This window comes from Spermophilus citellus, assembly GCF_964194105.1.
Source record: "Spermophilus citellus genome assembly, chromosome: 3".
Lineage (NCBI taxonomy): Eukaryota > Metazoa > Chordata > Mammalia > Rodentia > Sciuridae > Spermophilus > Spermophilus citellus.
The window spans coordinates 162,984,459-163,003,393 of NC_138184.1; the positions used below are offsets into that span (position 1 = coordinate 162,984,459).

General features: G+C 36.1%; 1 protein-coding gene across 1 annotated transcript in view; it reads left to right on the forward strand.

Moving 5' to 3' along the window:
* Nucleotides 1-18,935, forward strand: part of ELAPOR2 (endosome-lysosome associated apoptosis and autophagy regulator family member 2) — a gene marked incomplete at both ends in the record, with an annotated part of 165,944 nt that overhangs the window by 135,241 nt on the left and 11,768 nt on the right. Inside the window, 5 exons of the mRNA XM_081286520.1 lie at nucleotides 2,990-3,179; nucleotides 4,625-4,721; nucleotides 5,411-5,512; nucleotides 15,815-15,941; nucleotides 18,040-18,218. Coding sequence (XP_081142646.1) covers nucleotides 2,990-3,179; nucleotides 4,625-4,721; nucleotides 5,411-5,512; nucleotides 15,815-15,941; nucleotides 18,040-18,218 — 695 coding nt within the window. The remainder of the gene's footprint in view (nucleotides 1-2,989; nucleotides 3,180-4,624; nucleotides 4,722-5,410; nucleotides 5,513-15,814; nucleotides 15,942-18,039; nucleotides 18,219-18,935) is intronic.

Consider the following 18,935-nt stretch of genomic DNA (forward strand, 5'->3'; position numbering starts at 1 on the left):
AGAGACAGAGCTGTATACTAGCTCTGATTAAGTTGATATTTTCTGTGTTGGTAAACCAGTAAAATCTCCCTGGGAACTAAAAACCAATGTCAGGAACTGAGCTTTGATTGCTTAAATCCTCTGTTCCCTCTTATCATATTTACAGCTTTCTTTACCAGGGTTGACATCATTTGGTTCTCTGTCCATCAAAGCATTATTCAGTTAGCTGAACCCCAAGACTTGGAGCTGTGGTGTAGTGCATTGAAAGTTTTCTTTTTCTTTTTCTTTTTCCTGATAAAATTGGGCGAGGCTTATTAAACCCCATCTATTTTTTCAGGCAAGCAATTATGATTTGAGAGTTTTATTCTTGCTTATTGTATTATGGTTCTCCAGAAATGCAGGAAAAAAAATTATATGAGAAAGGATTTATTAGGGGAATTGGCTAATGTGGTTATAGAGGCCAAGAAATCCCATGACAAGCTATGTCTAAGTTGGAGACCCTGGGATACTGGCAGCATGTCTGAGTCCTAGTCCAAAAGGTTCAAAACCGGAATGCCAGTTGTATAATTCTCAATTGAGACTGAAGGCCTGAGAACCCCAGAGGTGGGTGGGTGGTGAGAGTAGGGCTGCTGATGTGATCCCTGGAGTCCCAAAGCCAGGGAGCCTGAAATTCCAATGTCCTGGGCAGGAGAAGTCGAGAGTCCCAGCTCCAGAAGTGAGAAGAAATCCTTTCCCTCTGCCTTTTTGTTCTATCTGGATCCCCAGCTAATTTAATGGTACCCACTTGCCTTGAGGTGCATCTTCCCAGTCAGTCCACTGGCTTACACACCAGTCTCCTCCAGCAACACCCTCATAAACACCTGCAGAATTAATGCTTTGCCAGTTCTCCAGGCTTTCCTTCAGCCAGCCAGTCAAGTTAACAAATCAACCAGCATACTTATATTGTCAGTTTGATGTCTTCAGAAGAAAAATGATTGTAAGAGGAAGTTTTACAAAATAAAAAGGAGATATGCAGGGACAAATATCAATTGATAAGATAGCCTTTGCTAATAATGGAATTTTATTTTTGTCAGAGGAAGCAGAAACTTAAGTGATACTTTTTTTTTAGTGGATCTATATGTCCAATATTTTTATGGACATATGAAGTTGATGCTAGGAAGAATGTATATGTATATACCATCAACAAAGTTGAGAATATAATAAGGCATTTCCTCCATGCCTCTTTCTATAGTAACTTCTAAATATTTTCTTCATTATGAAATGCTGTATCAAACTTGTTAAAAGGAAATAGAGATCTGATGAACACAGAAGTTTAAGAAAAACAGATCTATACACTTTACATGATGTATATTTATCCTTTCTTGACTTTACATGGAGAGATCTGACATACTTACTATATGGGTTAGTCACCCAGTCTGTTCAATAAGTAAATTTATATTAAATACCTATTGTATGTCAGATATTATATGAGGCACGGAATGAGATTAATTCCATTATCTAGCACACTTCCTAGTTTTATCCTACTGTCTCTTCTTCCATCTTCTCTCTTTTTTTTTTTCTTTTTTGGGGGTGGGGAGTGGGTTCAAGGGATTGAGTTTAGGGGCACTTGACCACTGAGACACATTCCCAGCCCTATTTTGTATTTTATTTAATGACAGGGTCTCACTGAGTCACTTAGCACCTCACTTTTGCTGAGCCTGACTTTAAACTCGCCGTCCTCCTGCCTCAGTCTCCCAAGCTGCTGGGATTATAAGCATGCATCACCACGCCTGGCTCTTTTTATTCTCTCTCATTTTATTTTAGTCTTTGTTTTCCCTTTCTTTCCTCAGTACGTTCTCTCTGCTCTTTTCCATTATTTTGCCTTAGCTTCAACAATTTAAGATTAGCAAAAAATATATAGAATCCTTATTGGAGTGAGAAGAACTTGTAGAGGGAGAAAAATTTATATGTCATGATTGCAAATTGCATTAGGAAAGAAAATTCTGTATACTTTATGTCTTTATTTTATTTTATTTTACTTTACTTTATTTTGGGGGGTACCAGGGATTGAACTCAGGGACAGTTGAGCACTGAGTCACATCCCTAGCCCTATTTTGTATTTCATTAGAGACAGGGTCTCATTGAGTTGCTTAGCTCCTGGCTAAAGTGCTGAGGCTGGCTTTGAACTTGCGATCCTCCTGCCTCCTCCTTCCGAGCTTCTGGGATTACAGACTTGTGCCACCATACCCGGCTCTACTTTATGTCTTTCTGTGCACAGTCTATATATCTAAGATAAATGAGATAGTTTTCCTATTTTCTTTTTATATTTCTTTCTGGAAATTATGGAGCAAGCTACAGTTCTTTGCATTGGGACAGCAGTATATTTAAATATACTATGTTTAAACCATCTTTCAATTTTTACAAATAAATTTTGCATTCTAGCTAATGTCTAAATGATTTTAAAAATTAACCTCTTATATTGTCTTCATTTTATAGTTAAACAGATTCACATCACTGGATCTAAGAGTAGGTGAATAAAGATACTTGCAGTAGGTGAATAAAGATACTGTTTAGAATTTGGACGTGCTGGATTTTTGCCGCAATATGACTTTTAGGCTTTCTTTTTCAGCTTTTATATTATCTTTATGCCACACTCAGGCCTGTGAAGGAGAAGGCAAGGCAAGCCTTTTTCCTTGGTATTAAAACCTTTGCCAGCAGTTTGTTGGTCTCTTTGCATTCCTTCATATCCTGTGAACTGGACTCTCATAGATGACTTAGTTATATGGCTTCCATCCAACATGAATGAAGAACAGTAGAGCTTGAATAACTGGAGTGGCTCTCAACCTGGGCTGAACATTTGCATTGCCTTGAGAGCTGTTAAAAACACTAATGCCTGGGCTTTACCCCAGATCCCTTAAATCAGAATCTCTGTGATGAAGAGAGAGCCATAGAGCTCTCCTAGAGCAAGGCTAACTGAGATTCAGTTTAGAGACTGACTTTTAGTAAAACCTCTTGCGACTTTGTTTCCTAGGGGAAGAAGATGGCTCTCTGTACTAATAACATATCGGATTTTACAGTAAAGGAAATGGTGGCAGGATCAGATGATTACACCAACTTGGTAGGGGCTTTTGTGTGCCAGTCAACAATTATCCCTTCTGAAAGTAAGGGTTTCCGAGCAGCCTTGTCATCCCAGTCCATCATTCTGGCAGACACATTTTTAGGTAAGTTCCCCATGGTTAATATATGCATGCATACATTTATTCTAAAATTATGGTAATGGTAATTTGTTATGGCACTGGTGATTACCACAGAAGATTAAGACAAACAGGTAACTCTAAATCATTATTTTGTAAAATGATTTAAAAGCTTCCATGTGTGGGATCTGATCAACCTCCAAGACTACAAGATTCTGATTTTACATATTAACTCATATGATAAATCATGTTCTATGCCTCTCATCAGATTCTCTAAGAGTTTAAAAAGCAAAATAATTTTTAAAATGAAAGTAAACAAAACAAAAAACCAAAGCAAGAACTGTAGACAAACATAATCTAAATCTAAATTATAGTATGTGCCACTAATATACATAATCTTTTTGAGATCCAAAGTAAACTGGTAGCAAATGTGAGGTGCTGAGTTTCTCCCCATGTGCTCCAGGTATCTGGGTCCTGAAAGCTATAGGGACGTTTTTAGAAGAAACCAGATTTATAAGTAGTGATTCTTAGGAATCAAGTTCATTGAACTTGATTGAACCTCTGGGGTGAGGGTTTGGAATCCAGCAAGTGCCATGAGGGTTGTGATGTGCAGCGATATTTGAGAATCCGTGCTCTCTTCTTCATAGGCATGCAGCTCCAGATTCCATGACAAGGCCCATCACTTGGCTTGCACTCATTACCAGAACTCTGTTAGAAGCAAAGATGCTGTTAATGCTGGCATTTCAGTTCTATCATCATTTTTCTTGCCTCTTATTAAAAAGTCTTGCTTTTCTGCTTATTAGATCAAGAACATTTTAGAGTTATTTTCTGGAAGTTATTAGTGTTCACATATGCATATATAATATGTATATATTACAAATATATTTTACACATGTATATATTGAAGTGTATATATTTTGAAATGGCATATGTCTTTCTGTGCTATCCAGACTGGTCTTGAACTCCTGGGCTCAAGTGATCTTCCTGCCTCATTCTCTTGAGTAGCTGTGACTACAGATGTGCATGCTGCAGCTGGCTGGGCACAGAAAATTTTACTTTGTCAAATATGTGTATATTGAACCATGATCAAGAAGCTATATTAGCAAAATAGCCTAGAATATTGACAAAACTCACCAGAGGATAACAATTTTAAAAAGTAGATTTTGAACTATTAGAACTGGAAAGTACTTTAGAGAGTATCTAGGTTACTTCATGCATTCACCAGATCCAAAAATAAGACCTAGGGAAGTTAAGTAACTTAAGTTAAATTGCAAGGCCAGGGAGTAGGATTTTTTCTCTTTTGGAGTGTTTGGGAAGTTCCTTATTTTTACCAGGAATGCATTAATTTAATGCAGTATTTCTGGTGAAATGACAGTTATCAAAGTAAAGCTATTTGCTATTCAGATGTACAGAAATTAGATAAACCTAGTTTTCCCATATTGCTTAATAGTTTCTTTTTTAATGTCATCTAGGCGTAACAGTTGAAACCACATTGCAAAACATTAATATAAAAGAAGACATGTTCCCAGTTTCACCAAGCCAAATACCAGATGTGCATTTCTTTTATAAGTAAGTGAAGATACTGCTTTCCTTGACTATTCTTTATCAAAAGGAACGCATATATATCTCTATATATGGATTTTATTTCCCATTCTCTATTGTTAAGTTCCCTGGGAAGATATATAATATCACCTCTGGGTGCCTAGCATGGTAGCTTGAATTGAACAGATAATAAAAAAACTGATCATTACGTGACTTAGTAAAAAGAAGGAAACTTGGAATATTTAAAAAGCCTTATGTGATTTCTCTCAAATACACACACACACACACACACACACACACACACACACACAAATGTATATATTATATGTATACATGCACACATATGCACTTTTAAATTAGGCAATAAGGACACTCTAGTTCATTGTCTAGAGTAATTCTAATTCACACATCAAAACATCAGCCTAAGTAGGTCTGAACCCTGTTCCCTTTAAGAACATTTTGATTATATGCCCTTTAAGAACATTTTGATTATAATTTGATTAAAATTCTATAGCTTTACCAAACACCTTGATTATAGCTTTGTCACTTTACCTGGGAAAGTTGTCAACTTTGCATAGTCAAAATAAGTGACCTGAATTTATATTCTAAATTAGCAAACTTTAATACATTTTTTTCTTCTTCATAGAGCATGAGAATGATTATACACATGATCTGTATCACCTCTGTTTTTTAAAATACTATTTGCCTCATAATAGGTCTTCCACAACTACAACGTCCTGTATTAATGGCCGATCAACTGCTGTGAAAATGAGGTGTAATCCTACTAAACCTGGAGCGGGCGTGATTTCAGTCCCCAGGTATTCTTATTTATATGTGATTGTTCCACATTTGTATTTTATAATACACATAATAGATATATACATACTTATTTTTAGAGGCAAGACCTAGAATCTTATTTTAAAACATTATTTATGGAAATAAAGTAGAAAGAGAACAAAGGTATCTGTAGGTTTTTGTTGAGGGATATACTAAGCATGGGTGAAGAAGAAAGAATAGATACCTGGTCGATATCAATATTTCCCTATCTCCTTAATGACATATCCTTATTCCATTTGCCTTGAATATCTAATTCTTTTGAAAGTTATTTAGGTACAATTAATTACACTATGTCCTTGTATTTATTCTTAGTGTTTCATCTAAATTTCCTTGAGAGCTGGATTTAGTACAAGATTAACAACTAACTAGTTGGGTGATCTTGATTAAGTAATCTAACCTCCGAGTTATAGTTTCTTTCTCTGAAAGAGGATGGGACCAGGGTGGAGAGTTTGTAAGATTCATTTACAGCTCCTCAGACTTCTGTTTAATGATAGGGGAATCACTGGTGATTCTGGCCTACAGGATAAAATACAGTTCATTTCCCTGACTGACTGGCATTGAGGTAGCAGCACTTCACAGTCTAGATATGATTATACAGTTCACTTTGTGTGGGCACAGTAGGGGAGCATAAGCAATTTCCTGGGTTTAGAAAACTGTCAATTTAAGTAAAGGCTGCTTTCATGGTGTGAGGGACATTCAAATGTCTCTTGATTTTTATTTTTCACATTTATTGTTCAGTGTTTAGATTATTTTTCACATGTTTTGTTCAGTATATAGATTATTTCTAATCTTATTAGTATTAAGGTATCTTTGGATCGTAGTTCAACTTGCAGATTTTTCTCCATTAAACTGCAAAGTCATGTATTTTGAAAAAGAAAATGATTGATTTTTTGGATAATTTCATAATAACCCCTGAGGAATTTTAGCTATTTTGTTTATGTCACATCAGGATAGGAAATTAGTGGTCTAAGCATTGCTTCATTTTGTTTATCCTAAAAATAACTATAGTGGAAACACATTGTTTTTAGTTTCTTTTGGGGTATAAAGGCATACCAGCATTCACATCTCACCAACTGCATCTCTCTGGTTTTCACAGACCTACAAATTAATTATTCTTTTCACCTATTCAAGGTGATAGAAGAATGTGATGAGAGGAGTATAAAAGGTAATAAATGGCAGAAAAAGGAGCAGGGAGAGACAGATGCTCTGTAGCCTCAGATGATCCTTCTGCAGCCTCTAAGCCAGAGTCCAGGCAGCAAACCACACTGTCTTTATGAAAAGATGTATTCAGAGGGTACAGTGATAAAAGCTCAAGTCTTTCATCATTCTCTGATAGTCTGCCAGAGAGCCTGGAGTTCAGGTGCTTCTTCTATTTACTATAGCACATCTGAGGTCCCTTTTGGACCTTGCAACTAACCTCTTGAGGGCTATCCTCTGGGAGCCTAATTGGATGGCTTCTGAAGCCTCTACTAGGTCTTTGATTCAAACAAATCATGCTCCTAAAGGATAGTTCTCACCTTAAGAGAATTTATTACCCTGACTCTGCTAAGGTACGTCTTGATATTTTAATGCAATAACAAAAATAGTCTCAAAGGGTTAAATGATGGCATCTAGAAACTGAACTTTTCCTTGAGAGGAGAAAACCAGTTAAGTTTCTTTTCTCACCTCTGGCAATCTTTGCCACTTAGGGAACTTAACTGTCTTTGCCAGGGTTTTTCAATAACATCTGCAACAGAATACCTTAGGGTCTCTATTTTTAAAACTGATTTCTAGAACTTACAGAATGTCTGGAGGTTAACACAGGAATATTTTTAAAAACGCAAGGTGATTATGTTGCATATTAAAATTTGAGAATAATTTATCTTAACCTACATTTTTAGATATGGCTTTTTCCCCCCCAGAGACAGAGTTTTGCTTCTTGGTTTTGTGAAAAACTGATTTAAAATGCCATGGTCTTCAGAGTAGAGTCTTCGCCGTATCTTGAGAGCTCTTTGTCTGAAGTTGTGATGCATCCTGATGTGTACACACCATTCCTCTAGGGAACTGCTTAAATCCCACAGTCTAAATGTGCTGACCTCTAGTTTTTCCTTGAATCTATTTCCCATCAGGGCACAAGGGGGAGCTCAGGGACCAGAACATGAGAAACAGCAGCTTATCCTGAAATAATTGGATTTCTTTCTTTCTTTCTTTCTTTCTTTCTTTCTTTCTTTCTTTCTTTCTTTCTTTCTTTCTTTCTTTCTTTCTTTCTTTTTAGCTTCAGGGCTGAATAAAGATTTCCTACAAACATGTTTTCAGACTGCTTTTTAAGAGATCTTATTTTGCACTTTTTTTTAAGCTTTAAGATCTCCAGGGAAGATTGAGAGATGCTAACTAGACCCCAGTCCTTGAGAAGCCTGCTGTACTGACTAAGAAGTCTCGGAGGGAGACCTTGGTAGCTTGAAAATGATGCCATCCCCAGGAATTCTCCTTCTTGGCCAAGAATACGGGCAAATCAGGCCAAAGGATATTAACAGTAATAATGTTGGTTGAGATTTTGAATCTCAGTGGCCTAGGGAACTGTTGAAAGACCCTCAGCCCTTGAAAAGTGAAAATGTCTTAATGCGGGGTGGAGAGAAAGGGAATGGGTGTTTTTTCTGTGTGGCATGTGAACTTCACAGGAGCAGTAAGTCATCTGGGCTGCCTACTCTTGTGCAATTGAAAACACCAACCTGTCTGTTTTGTCTGGCAAATGTATTTGGTTTCTAATTCCACAAAGTTTGTGGAGGGTGTGAGACATTTTAGTTGAAAATTTAGCAGCCTGGAGTCTGCCTTGTACAATCTGACAGTTGGAATGGACTTTTGAGTTTTTGTAGTGAAGTTTGCTCCTTGGGTAGAGAATATATTACCTACATAATAGACTATAAAGATCCCTAGATGAACCTCCAAGCTTCCTAAATAGATGTCTCTCCAGGCTTTCTAAACCTAAGTTATGATCTGAGGTGCATGGAGAAACCAAAGCTTCCTTTTGCATTAGGAGTAATGTAGACTTAAGTGTGTGTCCAAACGACTCATGAGTCCTGGGGATGTGGTTCAGTATAAAGTGCTTACCTGGCATGCAAGTGGCCCTGGGTTTAATCCCCTGTACCACAAACAGACAAACAAACAAAACATCCTATTCACAAAATCATGAGAAATTATTGGAAGGTGAAAAGGTTATATTGTTGCAGGAAACACACTGGTTGAGAAGCAGCAAGCAGTCCTTGGAGGGAACTCCAAACTATTTTATTGTGGAGGGCCCAGAGGAAAACAAAACTCCAAATTCTGAGCCCTGATCCACAGTTTCTCACAACATTGATAGGTTATTTGGCATCATTTAGACCCATCCTATCACTGGGGCTTTTTTCCTATTTAAAAAAATAATTCCTACTCTATGGGGCCAAAGGCCTTGTATCGGGTCTTTAACGTAAAGCATGCTCACAGAAACAGATAAGAAGAAAGGGGTCTTTTCACAGGCATCTGTTACATTGCAAGAAAGAGTAGTCAGACTCCTAGGGCAGTTATTTACAATCCAAAAAGGTAGGGTCCCATGGTTAATTAGGCTTCCTGGAGAAAGGCTGAAAGAGGGGAGGAGAACTGACCCTTTCTCCAGGCATTGGTTTCTTACCATAATGTTTTTATAATTTCATTTCATAACCAGGTTTGGTTTTGCCATCACAATATGAAGTCCTTCTTAGAAAGCAGACTGTGGGAACCATTTTTACTCTCATAATAGATCTGCCATAGTGTCAATGAGATCCTTGAGTCAAACCCATTTCACTTCACAGAGCAGGAAACAAGGCCCCAGGTTGTGTGGCTAAGAAGTGGCATAGTCACGATGTAGTGATCTCCCGACTATCTCTCTGGTTCTTGTCACTCCATATTCTTTCATCTTGCCATTTCCCTTCCACTTCCTTATAGGCAGAGATTTGCATAGAATCCCACTAAGCAAAGAGGCATGTGGCATATTTATCCCAGAGAGAACTCAACTGATGTACGAGATATTGGTACCTTCTTATAATAAGGTTGTTAAAGCATCATCCTGATCTCTTTCCTTCCCTTCATCCCTCCCAATTTATGACTTTGTTTAGCTGCTTGAGTAGCTTAAAAATTAGTCTAAAATTGTTTTTCAAAATCTTTCTCAAATCCCAAATCCATCTTAATTTTCAGTGTGGTCTCTGGGGCTATTGTACCTCATGAAAGGGCTGCTTCATAGTTCTGTTCAGGGGTGGGGCACTGCAGAGGTGTGTTTCACAGGTTCTAACTTATAGACATTTTAGCAAAATCACCAGAATTATTGGATGCTAATGTAGTATTTTGCTTGGTCTTTGGAAAGGATTGTTAAAGCCAGAAAGTCTATCCATTTTAAGTTAAGAGCCCAAGAAAGATGTTTAAGTGAGTTCCTTATTTTCTTGTTTCCTTTGAACCTTTATGGACAAACAATACATGTCTAAGTCTGTATAGGGTAAATTAAAAAGGCAATAGATCTCAAATTATTAAAGCCAAATATGTTATTAGAATATTGAAATGTATGAAGCATATAATGGCATTTAGGAGCATATGTGATAACTGAAAGCCATTATGATCAAGAATTGGAGAAGTCAATACTTGCTAAAATTATATAGTTCAAACACTAACAAGTAATCTTCAGATACAACATGATGACATTACAAGACAAAGTTTTAGAATCATTTTGAAATATTTATAATAAAACTTAATTTTTTTTCCACTAGAGAAGAAAAAAAATGTGGATAAAAGAAAACTGGGCAGTCAGTTAAGTTTGTCTAGATCTTCATCAGATGCTGACTTTAGATAATTAATCCAGGATAGTCTCTTTAGAAAGGAACATTTTTTTTTTCAGGAGATTGGTATAATTCAATATCCCTATATCAAAGAGCTTCCAGTAAAAAAAAAAAAAAAAAGCAAAAAAACTTATGTTCTTACTCAGTCTACTAGGGTCTGAATGTTTATATCCTCCTCAGTTCACACACTGCAATAGCAGCATCTAATGCCAAACCCAAGCTGATATTAAAAGTAGTGGTTTGAGAGATAATAGGTCATGCCATGATAAGAATGTGATTAGTATTCTTATAACAGAGACCCCAGGGAACTAACTAGCACCTCTGCTTTGTGAGGTCACAAGATAACACCATCTATGAAACAGAGAGAAAGCCCTTACTAGATACCAAATCTGCTTGCTCCTTAATCTCGGTTGGACTTCCCAGCCATTAGAACCGCAAAAAAATAAATTTCTGATGTATTTATGTATTCAGTTTAGTGTATTTCAGTATAGCAGCCTGAGTAGACTAAAACAGTCATGAGTGACTTACACTTTTCCTGCCTTAGCTGAACAAATTTGAAGTAAGATATGATGGTGTTTTATGGATTCCACACAAAGGGGCCTTCTGTCAATAACAAGACATCCTTAATAGAGAAAAACTAAGTTTTGTGAGATGCCAAAACTGAGAGGAGTTACCAGCTGCAAGTTAGAGACAGCATCCCCTATGCTTTGGGGGATGCCAACAAACCCACAAAAACTCCCTGTGAAAGATGCTCAGCAAAGGTAGTGCCCTGACACCAGATGACAAATGTTCCAGGAGCACAAGACTCAACTTTCCACTGTCTCCCAAGAGTAATTTTCAGATCATCAGAAAAATATTGGCAAGGTAACTACATTTTTTTAAAACTCTGGGTTCTGAGGAATTTTGGCAAAACAAATTTACATTCACTTATAAACCATCAAACAATTAATAATAGAGTATTATTAGATCATAAAAAGATTCTTCTCCCTGAATTCATAACCAAATCTCTTCTGCTTTAAGTAAGATGATTTATTTAAAAGATGAAACCAATTGCCCATTTCTCCCTCTAGTTATTCCCCCAAGAAATGTATCCCATTTTAGAATCCAAATTCTACCTTCGTAAACAAAGATTTACCTAATCCCTATACATTACCAGTGCCACCCCAATTCACAAGGTAATATCAGGGTTAAGTAAGAAAACTGGGAAATCTATTCTTGGCTGACCTGGTCATACTTTGAATCAGTCTTTTCTCTCCCCAGAATTCACAGCACATGTAGTCATCCTGCAGAACCCTGGCCTCACATGCCCCAGCCACCCATGACCATGTACTGTCTCTTTAGACATTTCCTTCCTGGTTTCTGTGCTGTTTGAGTAGCCCAAAGATTATCAAAGAAGCATAATTCATGACAACTCTGCATTCCTACTTTTAAAAGTTAGGGGAGGTCAGGGAGATGGTGGTGGCATAGGTAATAAAGGGAAAAATGAGTTTCAAATGTTTGGCAATAATGCACTTATCTATTTTGCTACTTGCTTTTTTGTTCTCTTGGTAGAAGAAAGTATTTTTTGTTGTTGTTTTTCTCTTGTACTTTCTTCTGTTTTCATTCTATAAATAAGCACTGTTGAAATTATTATTGCTTCATATATCCTTGTCATTGATTTAAACTGTGTATTTTAGGTTTGTAACAAAGGATCAAATTTGGATGTTTCACATTTTAAATAAGTTATTGAGTTAAAAGCACTAAGTAATTGATTCTGAACTAAACTCCTTTTAGCCTAAGAGTATCTTTTAAAAAGTGAAGTCTACCAAGGATAGGCATTGTAGCGTTTTGACATTTAATGACAGTCTTATAAATTACATCAGTGTCTTGATTTTTTTTTTTTTTTAGTTTCTGTAGCAACTATAAGTTTTTCAGAAAGTAATGTGCCTTGGTAACAGTCTTAAATTTTTCCAGTGCTTTAAAATTTTTCTTTCATTTTATTAGAACTATGTTATAGGCTGTCATGGTGGTGCACACCTGTAATCCCAGCTGCTTTGGAGGCTGAAGCAGGAGGATCACACGTTCAGCAAGTCTCAACAACTTAGCAAGGCCCTAAGCAACTTAGTGAGACCCTGTTTCAAAATATAAATATAAAATAAAAAGGGCTGGGGATGTGGTTCAATGGTTGAGTGCCTCTGGGTTCTATGCCTGGTACAAAACAAAACAAAACAAGAAAAACAGTAACATCAAAAACCTATGCTGTAAAGTTAGCATAGCACATATTTGATTTTAACAAATTACAAAAGTAAGACAGAGAAAAGGAGGAGTCGAATCATTTGAGGGAAAATATGCTTTCATTTTAAAGTCCAGTTAGAATTGTAAACTGAGTCTTTTTTCCAGAGGTTTTGCAACTTGATTATTTTTTCCTTTTTGCTCTCATCTAAATTCTTTTTTCTCAAACTTAAATAGACTTACCCTTCTGTTTTCTCAAGCGAAATAATTTATTTTCTTTTCCCTTAAAATGTCTCTGTTGGGAAGATAAAGTAGAAAAAAATATGTGAGGAGATAAATTTGAGTTGAAGGGCCTATTGGTACTTTTTGCTACATGAACAGAAAGTATATTACTTTTAAAGTTGTAAATAATTGTTATGAAATTAATAATTTTATTCTTGAAGAATTTTTTCTAACTGGCTATATAGTTTTTAAAAAGAACAGTTTTGAGTCTTTTACTACTCTTAAAAAAAGTGGAAAGTAGGGATAATATTTTATGTAGCATGGTTTTCATCTTTCATTTTTACTTCTCTTTTTTAAGCCTCTCTTTGGTTCTCAGTTAGAATATATTAATTGTTCCCTTTTTACAAATAGATAAATTAAGGCATATAAGATTTAAGCCATTTTTCTAAAGAATCTCTGTTTGCCATTGTTCTTATGTTGGCAAAACCCTGGGCCTCTGTTATAACATGCTATAGGAAATGTTGCCTTTAGTTACCTTCTGCCTGTGTCTACTTAGTCTAAAGCACACAGACATTTGGAAAAATAGCATGTGAAATATGGTGAAGTTTTAGACACATCAATTCTTTAAAAAATTAAAAAAAATTGATACAAGAAACTGAACTCAGAGGTGGTTAACCACTAAGCCACATTCTCAGTCCTTTTTAATTTTTTATTTCATGGTCTCACTGAGTTGCTTAGAGCCTTGCTAAGTTGCTGAGGCTGACATTGAACTTAGGAATCTTACTGCTTCAGTTCTTCCGAGTCACTGGGATTACCAAACATGAGCCCGGATAGATTTGCTTTTTTTTAATATTCACAATTCCAGAGTGTCTTAGAATATTTTTAATTAAATAACAGTATGAAATTTTACTTTGCTGATAGACAAGAATAATTTTGGATTAGGTATCTTTTTTTTTTTTTTTTTTTTTTTGGTACCAGAGATTGAATCCAGAGACACTTAAACACTGAGCAACATCCCCAGCCCTTTTTACATGATATTTAGAGACAGGGTCTTGCTATGTTGCTTAAGTCCTAGCTAAGTTGCTGAGGCTGGCTTTGAACTTGCTATCCTCCTGCCTCAGCCTCCAAAGCCACTGGATTACAGGAATGTACCAATGTGCCTGGCTTTTCATTTTAATGGTTAAAAATACATTTGCAATTAAAACTCAAAAAATATGTATTATGTAACATTCTCATTTTTTTATATCCATCTTTTTTTGTTGTTATTTGGCGTTTTAGGAGACCCATATTCAACACCAGTCAAGGCCTAAAGGTTCAGGGAAGGCCTGCATTTACAAGACTTGATTTAAGGGAGCTGGAAGCATGGTAGACAAACTAATAATATTCTCTTAGTTTTAATGAATTCATGAACAAAATATCTATTCTTTCTAGAATCTTTCCAAATAGCTTCTATCAGTAATGATTCTATACACATACAGGCGGTTGATTTTAAACCTTTCTGTTTATCTTCCTAAAATCAAAGAGGCAGATTGATATAATGGACCTGCCCACCAGAGTGCAGTATTTCAAAAAGTCTCCATTCATGCCATCCTAGGGGGTTGGCTCAGTGCCATCCTGCCCCTGTGTCTAAGCCCGAGCCATCATCTCCAGTGGTGAAGGTAACCCTTAGGTCAAGGAAGTCAGGGACTGCAAAATCATTTGCCTCACTGAGCTGCATGTTGACCTGATGGTTGGTTGGTTTGTTCACTCTAGACATTTCTGTGATCATATTTTCGCCTACTCTCTAAAAGACCATGGTCCTGAGTGCCATTTTATTTCTTAAAGCACTCCCTTAGGCAGGTTACCTTCAATAGAAACTGCAACCTCCTTAACACCTGAGGCTTTTCACCACCTAGTTCCTGACTACGTGTCCAGCACATGCTCACCACCTTGCTCTGGAAGCTCCAGCAACAATGATCCAGATGTAATTTCCTACCGGTTCATCATATCATTCCATTCCCTTAGCAGGAATTCCTTTGCTTTCTCCCCTTCTCATCAGGTTGTCTCCTACTGAATATTCTAGACTTAGCTTAGACATCACTTCTACCAAGAACCTTACCAGAGCTCTTTCTGTCATTATCTGTGTCATTCTGTAAATTTTTTTGAAAAATGGATTTTTAGAGAGAGAGAATTCACATACCATACAATATACCCATTGAAAGCATGTAACTCAGGGGTTTTTATGTTTTTTTTGTTTGTTTGTTTTTTTCACAGTGTGGTGTCATGTAGAGGCATCACCACAATGTTAGAACATTTTCATTACCTTAGAATGAAACTCTTAACCTTTTTTTGGTCTCACCTTCCTGTACCTTAGTCCTCTTCCAAGTCCCAAGCAACCACCTGTCTACTTTCCATCTTTAAAGATCCCCCTATCCTGGTCTTTCATATGAATAGAATTATATAACGTGGAATTTTGTGACTTTTTTTTTCACTGAGCACAATATTTTCAACGTCTGTCAGGTTGTAGCATGTGTCAGTACTGAGCTTCTCTTTATGCCTAAATGATACTCCATAGTGCTGACATTACATTTTTTTAATCCATGTGTCTGATGATGAAGATTTGGGTATTTTCCACCTTTTGGTCATAATGAACAATGCTACTTTGAATAGTCATGTAGAAGTGTTTGTATGGACATATGCTTTCATTTTTCTTGGGTAGATACTTAGGAGTAGACTTGCTGGATCATATGACCACTCTGTGTTTAATTGTTTGAGGTATTTCCATACTCTTCCTGACAGTTTTGCCATTTGATATTCCCATCAGCAGTGTATAAAGGTTCGAGTTTCTCCACATTCTCATGACAGTTACTATAATCTTTTTTTATTTTAGCCATCCTAATAGGTGCCAAGAGTTATCTCATTGTGGTTTTCAGCTCCTTTAGTTTTTTCCCCCATATGTGTTTCCTTAGCATTCACATTGTGCTCCTCAGTATGCAGTAGGCACTCAAATGTTGATTGAAATGCATGGAATGCATTTTCGATTTTTTATTTCAGCAAGTGCCCAGCAGGCACCTGTGATGGATGTGCATTCTATTTCCTGTGGGAGAGTGCTGAAGCTTGCCCTCTGTGCACCGAGCATGACTTCCATGAGATTGAGGGAGCCTGCAAAAGAGGATTTCAGGTAAGGACCAAACCAATCTATAGATATCATTGACAAATTACAACTTATTGCTGAGTTCTCCATTATGCCAATGATAGGAATGGATTTCTTTGGATGTTCCAGCTTCATGATTTAAAAAAAAAAAAAAACAGTTACTGAAAAATATTACAGTGAGTATCTTTTAATTTTTAATCATCTTACTATTTCAGTTCTGTCCTTTATAACTTTTTACTTTATGCTGACCACTTTATGCACTTCCCCAGTTTTACAACTATATCAAATGCAGATGAAAATAAAGTTAAATTTATGCAATCTAAGTCCTGCCTGTATAGCTGATATGAACAAAAAGAGCTGTACAGCTTGTGATAAGAGTGCTCTTATCAAATTGGATCTCAAAAATCTATCCCAGGTTCTAAGTATGTATTAAGCATTGCAGCTAAAGTCATGCAGTAGTAAAGATTTGAGTGATACCATGTTAGCTCTGAGAGAACTATTTTTAGATTTATCATCAAATTTATCTTAATCCTGTTCAAAGTATATCCCTACATGTTGGAAGAATAAATCTTTTGGCTGCAGTGTCAGCTGTTTTTGTTTCCAAAGCTATGTGATTGGATAAAGGGACAAAGTTTCTAATTAATAGTTACAGAATGACTAAAACATTTTGTCAATTGGTCGAGTTTTTTTTTCTTTGTATTTAATGAGTTGATTAAGATGTTAAGCACTGGTTTTACAAGTGTCTTTAATTTTGAAGCTTTAAGATGTGTAAGTCTGCCACTAGACATTAGAGCTTGCCATTTTCATTGAATGTTATACATTTTATAAAACCATATGAACTCTGGCACAATCTTTTTTTCTTGGTAGAATGCACTTCAAATGTAGTCAGTGTTTTCTCCCTAGAGTTTACAGTTTTCTCTGTGTTGTCTTGATTTACATTTAGAGATGCAGCAGCAAGATTTGAATATACCTCTGCATTTCACTTCATCATTCTTATAAAAATGTAACCTATTTAAAAAATAATTTATTTGGTCTATGCTTAATGAAAATATCACAGGTATCATCTATTAAAAAAAAAAAAACCTCAATCACTAATATTCTAAAACACAGGCAGAAAGTTCTTATTCAAACCTTTATTGAAACTTTTCCTCGAAGTAAAAAAAGATTCTTCTGCATATCACTTCATGGCTTACTGCAAAAATATGCTTATCCACATAAGACATAAAAGTAAAAATTATGGTGTCATTCTTATGTTAAAGTGTGGATAAAGTAATCATCGTGTGCCATACAATTTAAGGATGCACAATAATGTCCTGTGTCATTTAATGTCATTAAATATAATCATACAAATTGCTACTGGTCAGTGGTACATGTTGAACTATATAAGCAGCCATGCCCTGCACTCTGATTTTCATTTTTGATATGCCTTATTTGGTCTACTTATTTCAAAAGTTCCTGGTTGAGATCTAGTATATTGCTTTTATTATTCAGTGGCTAGGTGTAACTTGCTATATGGGAAACATTGTTCTAAAGGAATTAAGTCACCTACTTGGGAGGTCAAGAGTACCAGGTGTGGGAAGGGGTGACCCAGAGTAATGCCCTTCTTATTTTGGCACACAGCAGAAGGGTGTAGTCTGTGTGTCTATTGTCATACCATCTACCAAGTCTGCCAGCCATGGTGCAAATACATGCCCTGGGCCTGGGGTCTCTTCTGTTTAAGGGAGAGACTTGTTGAACTTATGGGCCTAAATGGTGGGAGAGTAAAATCTCTTCTAATTAATTATATTAGATGACTAAAGTTTTCATTTAAAAGCAAAATTAATATGTCAGTGTCATTGAAATTTGAGGAAAATGGCCTAAAGATGTATCTAGATGAATTCATTTTCAACATGTAGTACACCCTTCTGATGTGACAATTCATGTCTTTATTTAGTTTTTACATTTGCTTTTGTTATTTTATTCACTTTCTTCTTTGTCTCTTCCTTCTCTGGAGCTGTTTAATATGAATGAAGGATTAATAAATTCTTCTACATGAGAATTGACCCAATAACCCATCTAGCTTTCAGAACTGAATCTGAATCTTATTTCTTCTCTCATCTCTGTTTCAATTTACTTATTTTAAAAGGAAACCTTATATGTCTGGAATGAACCTAAATGGTGCATTAAAGGAATTTCTTTGCCTGAGAAAAAGCTGTCAACCTGTGAAACAGTTGACTTTTGGCTAAAAGTAGGAGCAGGCGTGGGAGCTTTCACAGCGGTTTTGCTGGTGGCTCTAACATGCTACTTCTGGAAGAAGAATCAAAAGTAAGTATCCTCATTGCATCATCATGTAAGAACTCTAGGGTCTGTTTGTGTTGTGAAATTTTTAGACCTAATCATTAAATCTTGTACATTATCTCAGAGATATGCTTCTTCTAGTGAAGTGGTTATTTCTACTCTGACAGTAGAAATATCATAGAACATTAAAGTTCATTGAATTAGAGTCTCTTATTAAAAAGAAACAGAAAAATGGAGGCTTCAGGTTATCCAGGTGACTGTAACAGAGCTGAGATTTGGAGGCAGAATTTCCCTCTGAGTCTGTTTTTTTTGTTTTATGACATCATGCTATCTTCTTGCTGCACTTTTAAAATTTCTTATGGGAGGATATTTGCAAAGAAACTGACTAAGTATATAGGCAAATATCACATTTATTTACCCCACGTCTCCAAGAGTCTGGGATTGAATATTGATTCTAACCCCTGAATGCATATTGATCTGTTATACAACCGGAATCTTTTTCAATGATTTACATCTCAGTGGGGTTATAGAAAAATCTGTATTCTATCATCTAGGGTCAACCTTAATATCTGAGGTGCTAAGTTAAGCATAAAGGTGTGAATGATACAGGAAGACAGTAAATATCAACTCATTTGCCTGTTTGATATTTTCAACCTTATGAACTAAACTTTGGAAAACGTGATAGTGAATTGTCATGAGCATATTAATAAATTAAGGAAATGTATTCAGACCTCAAGATTTTTC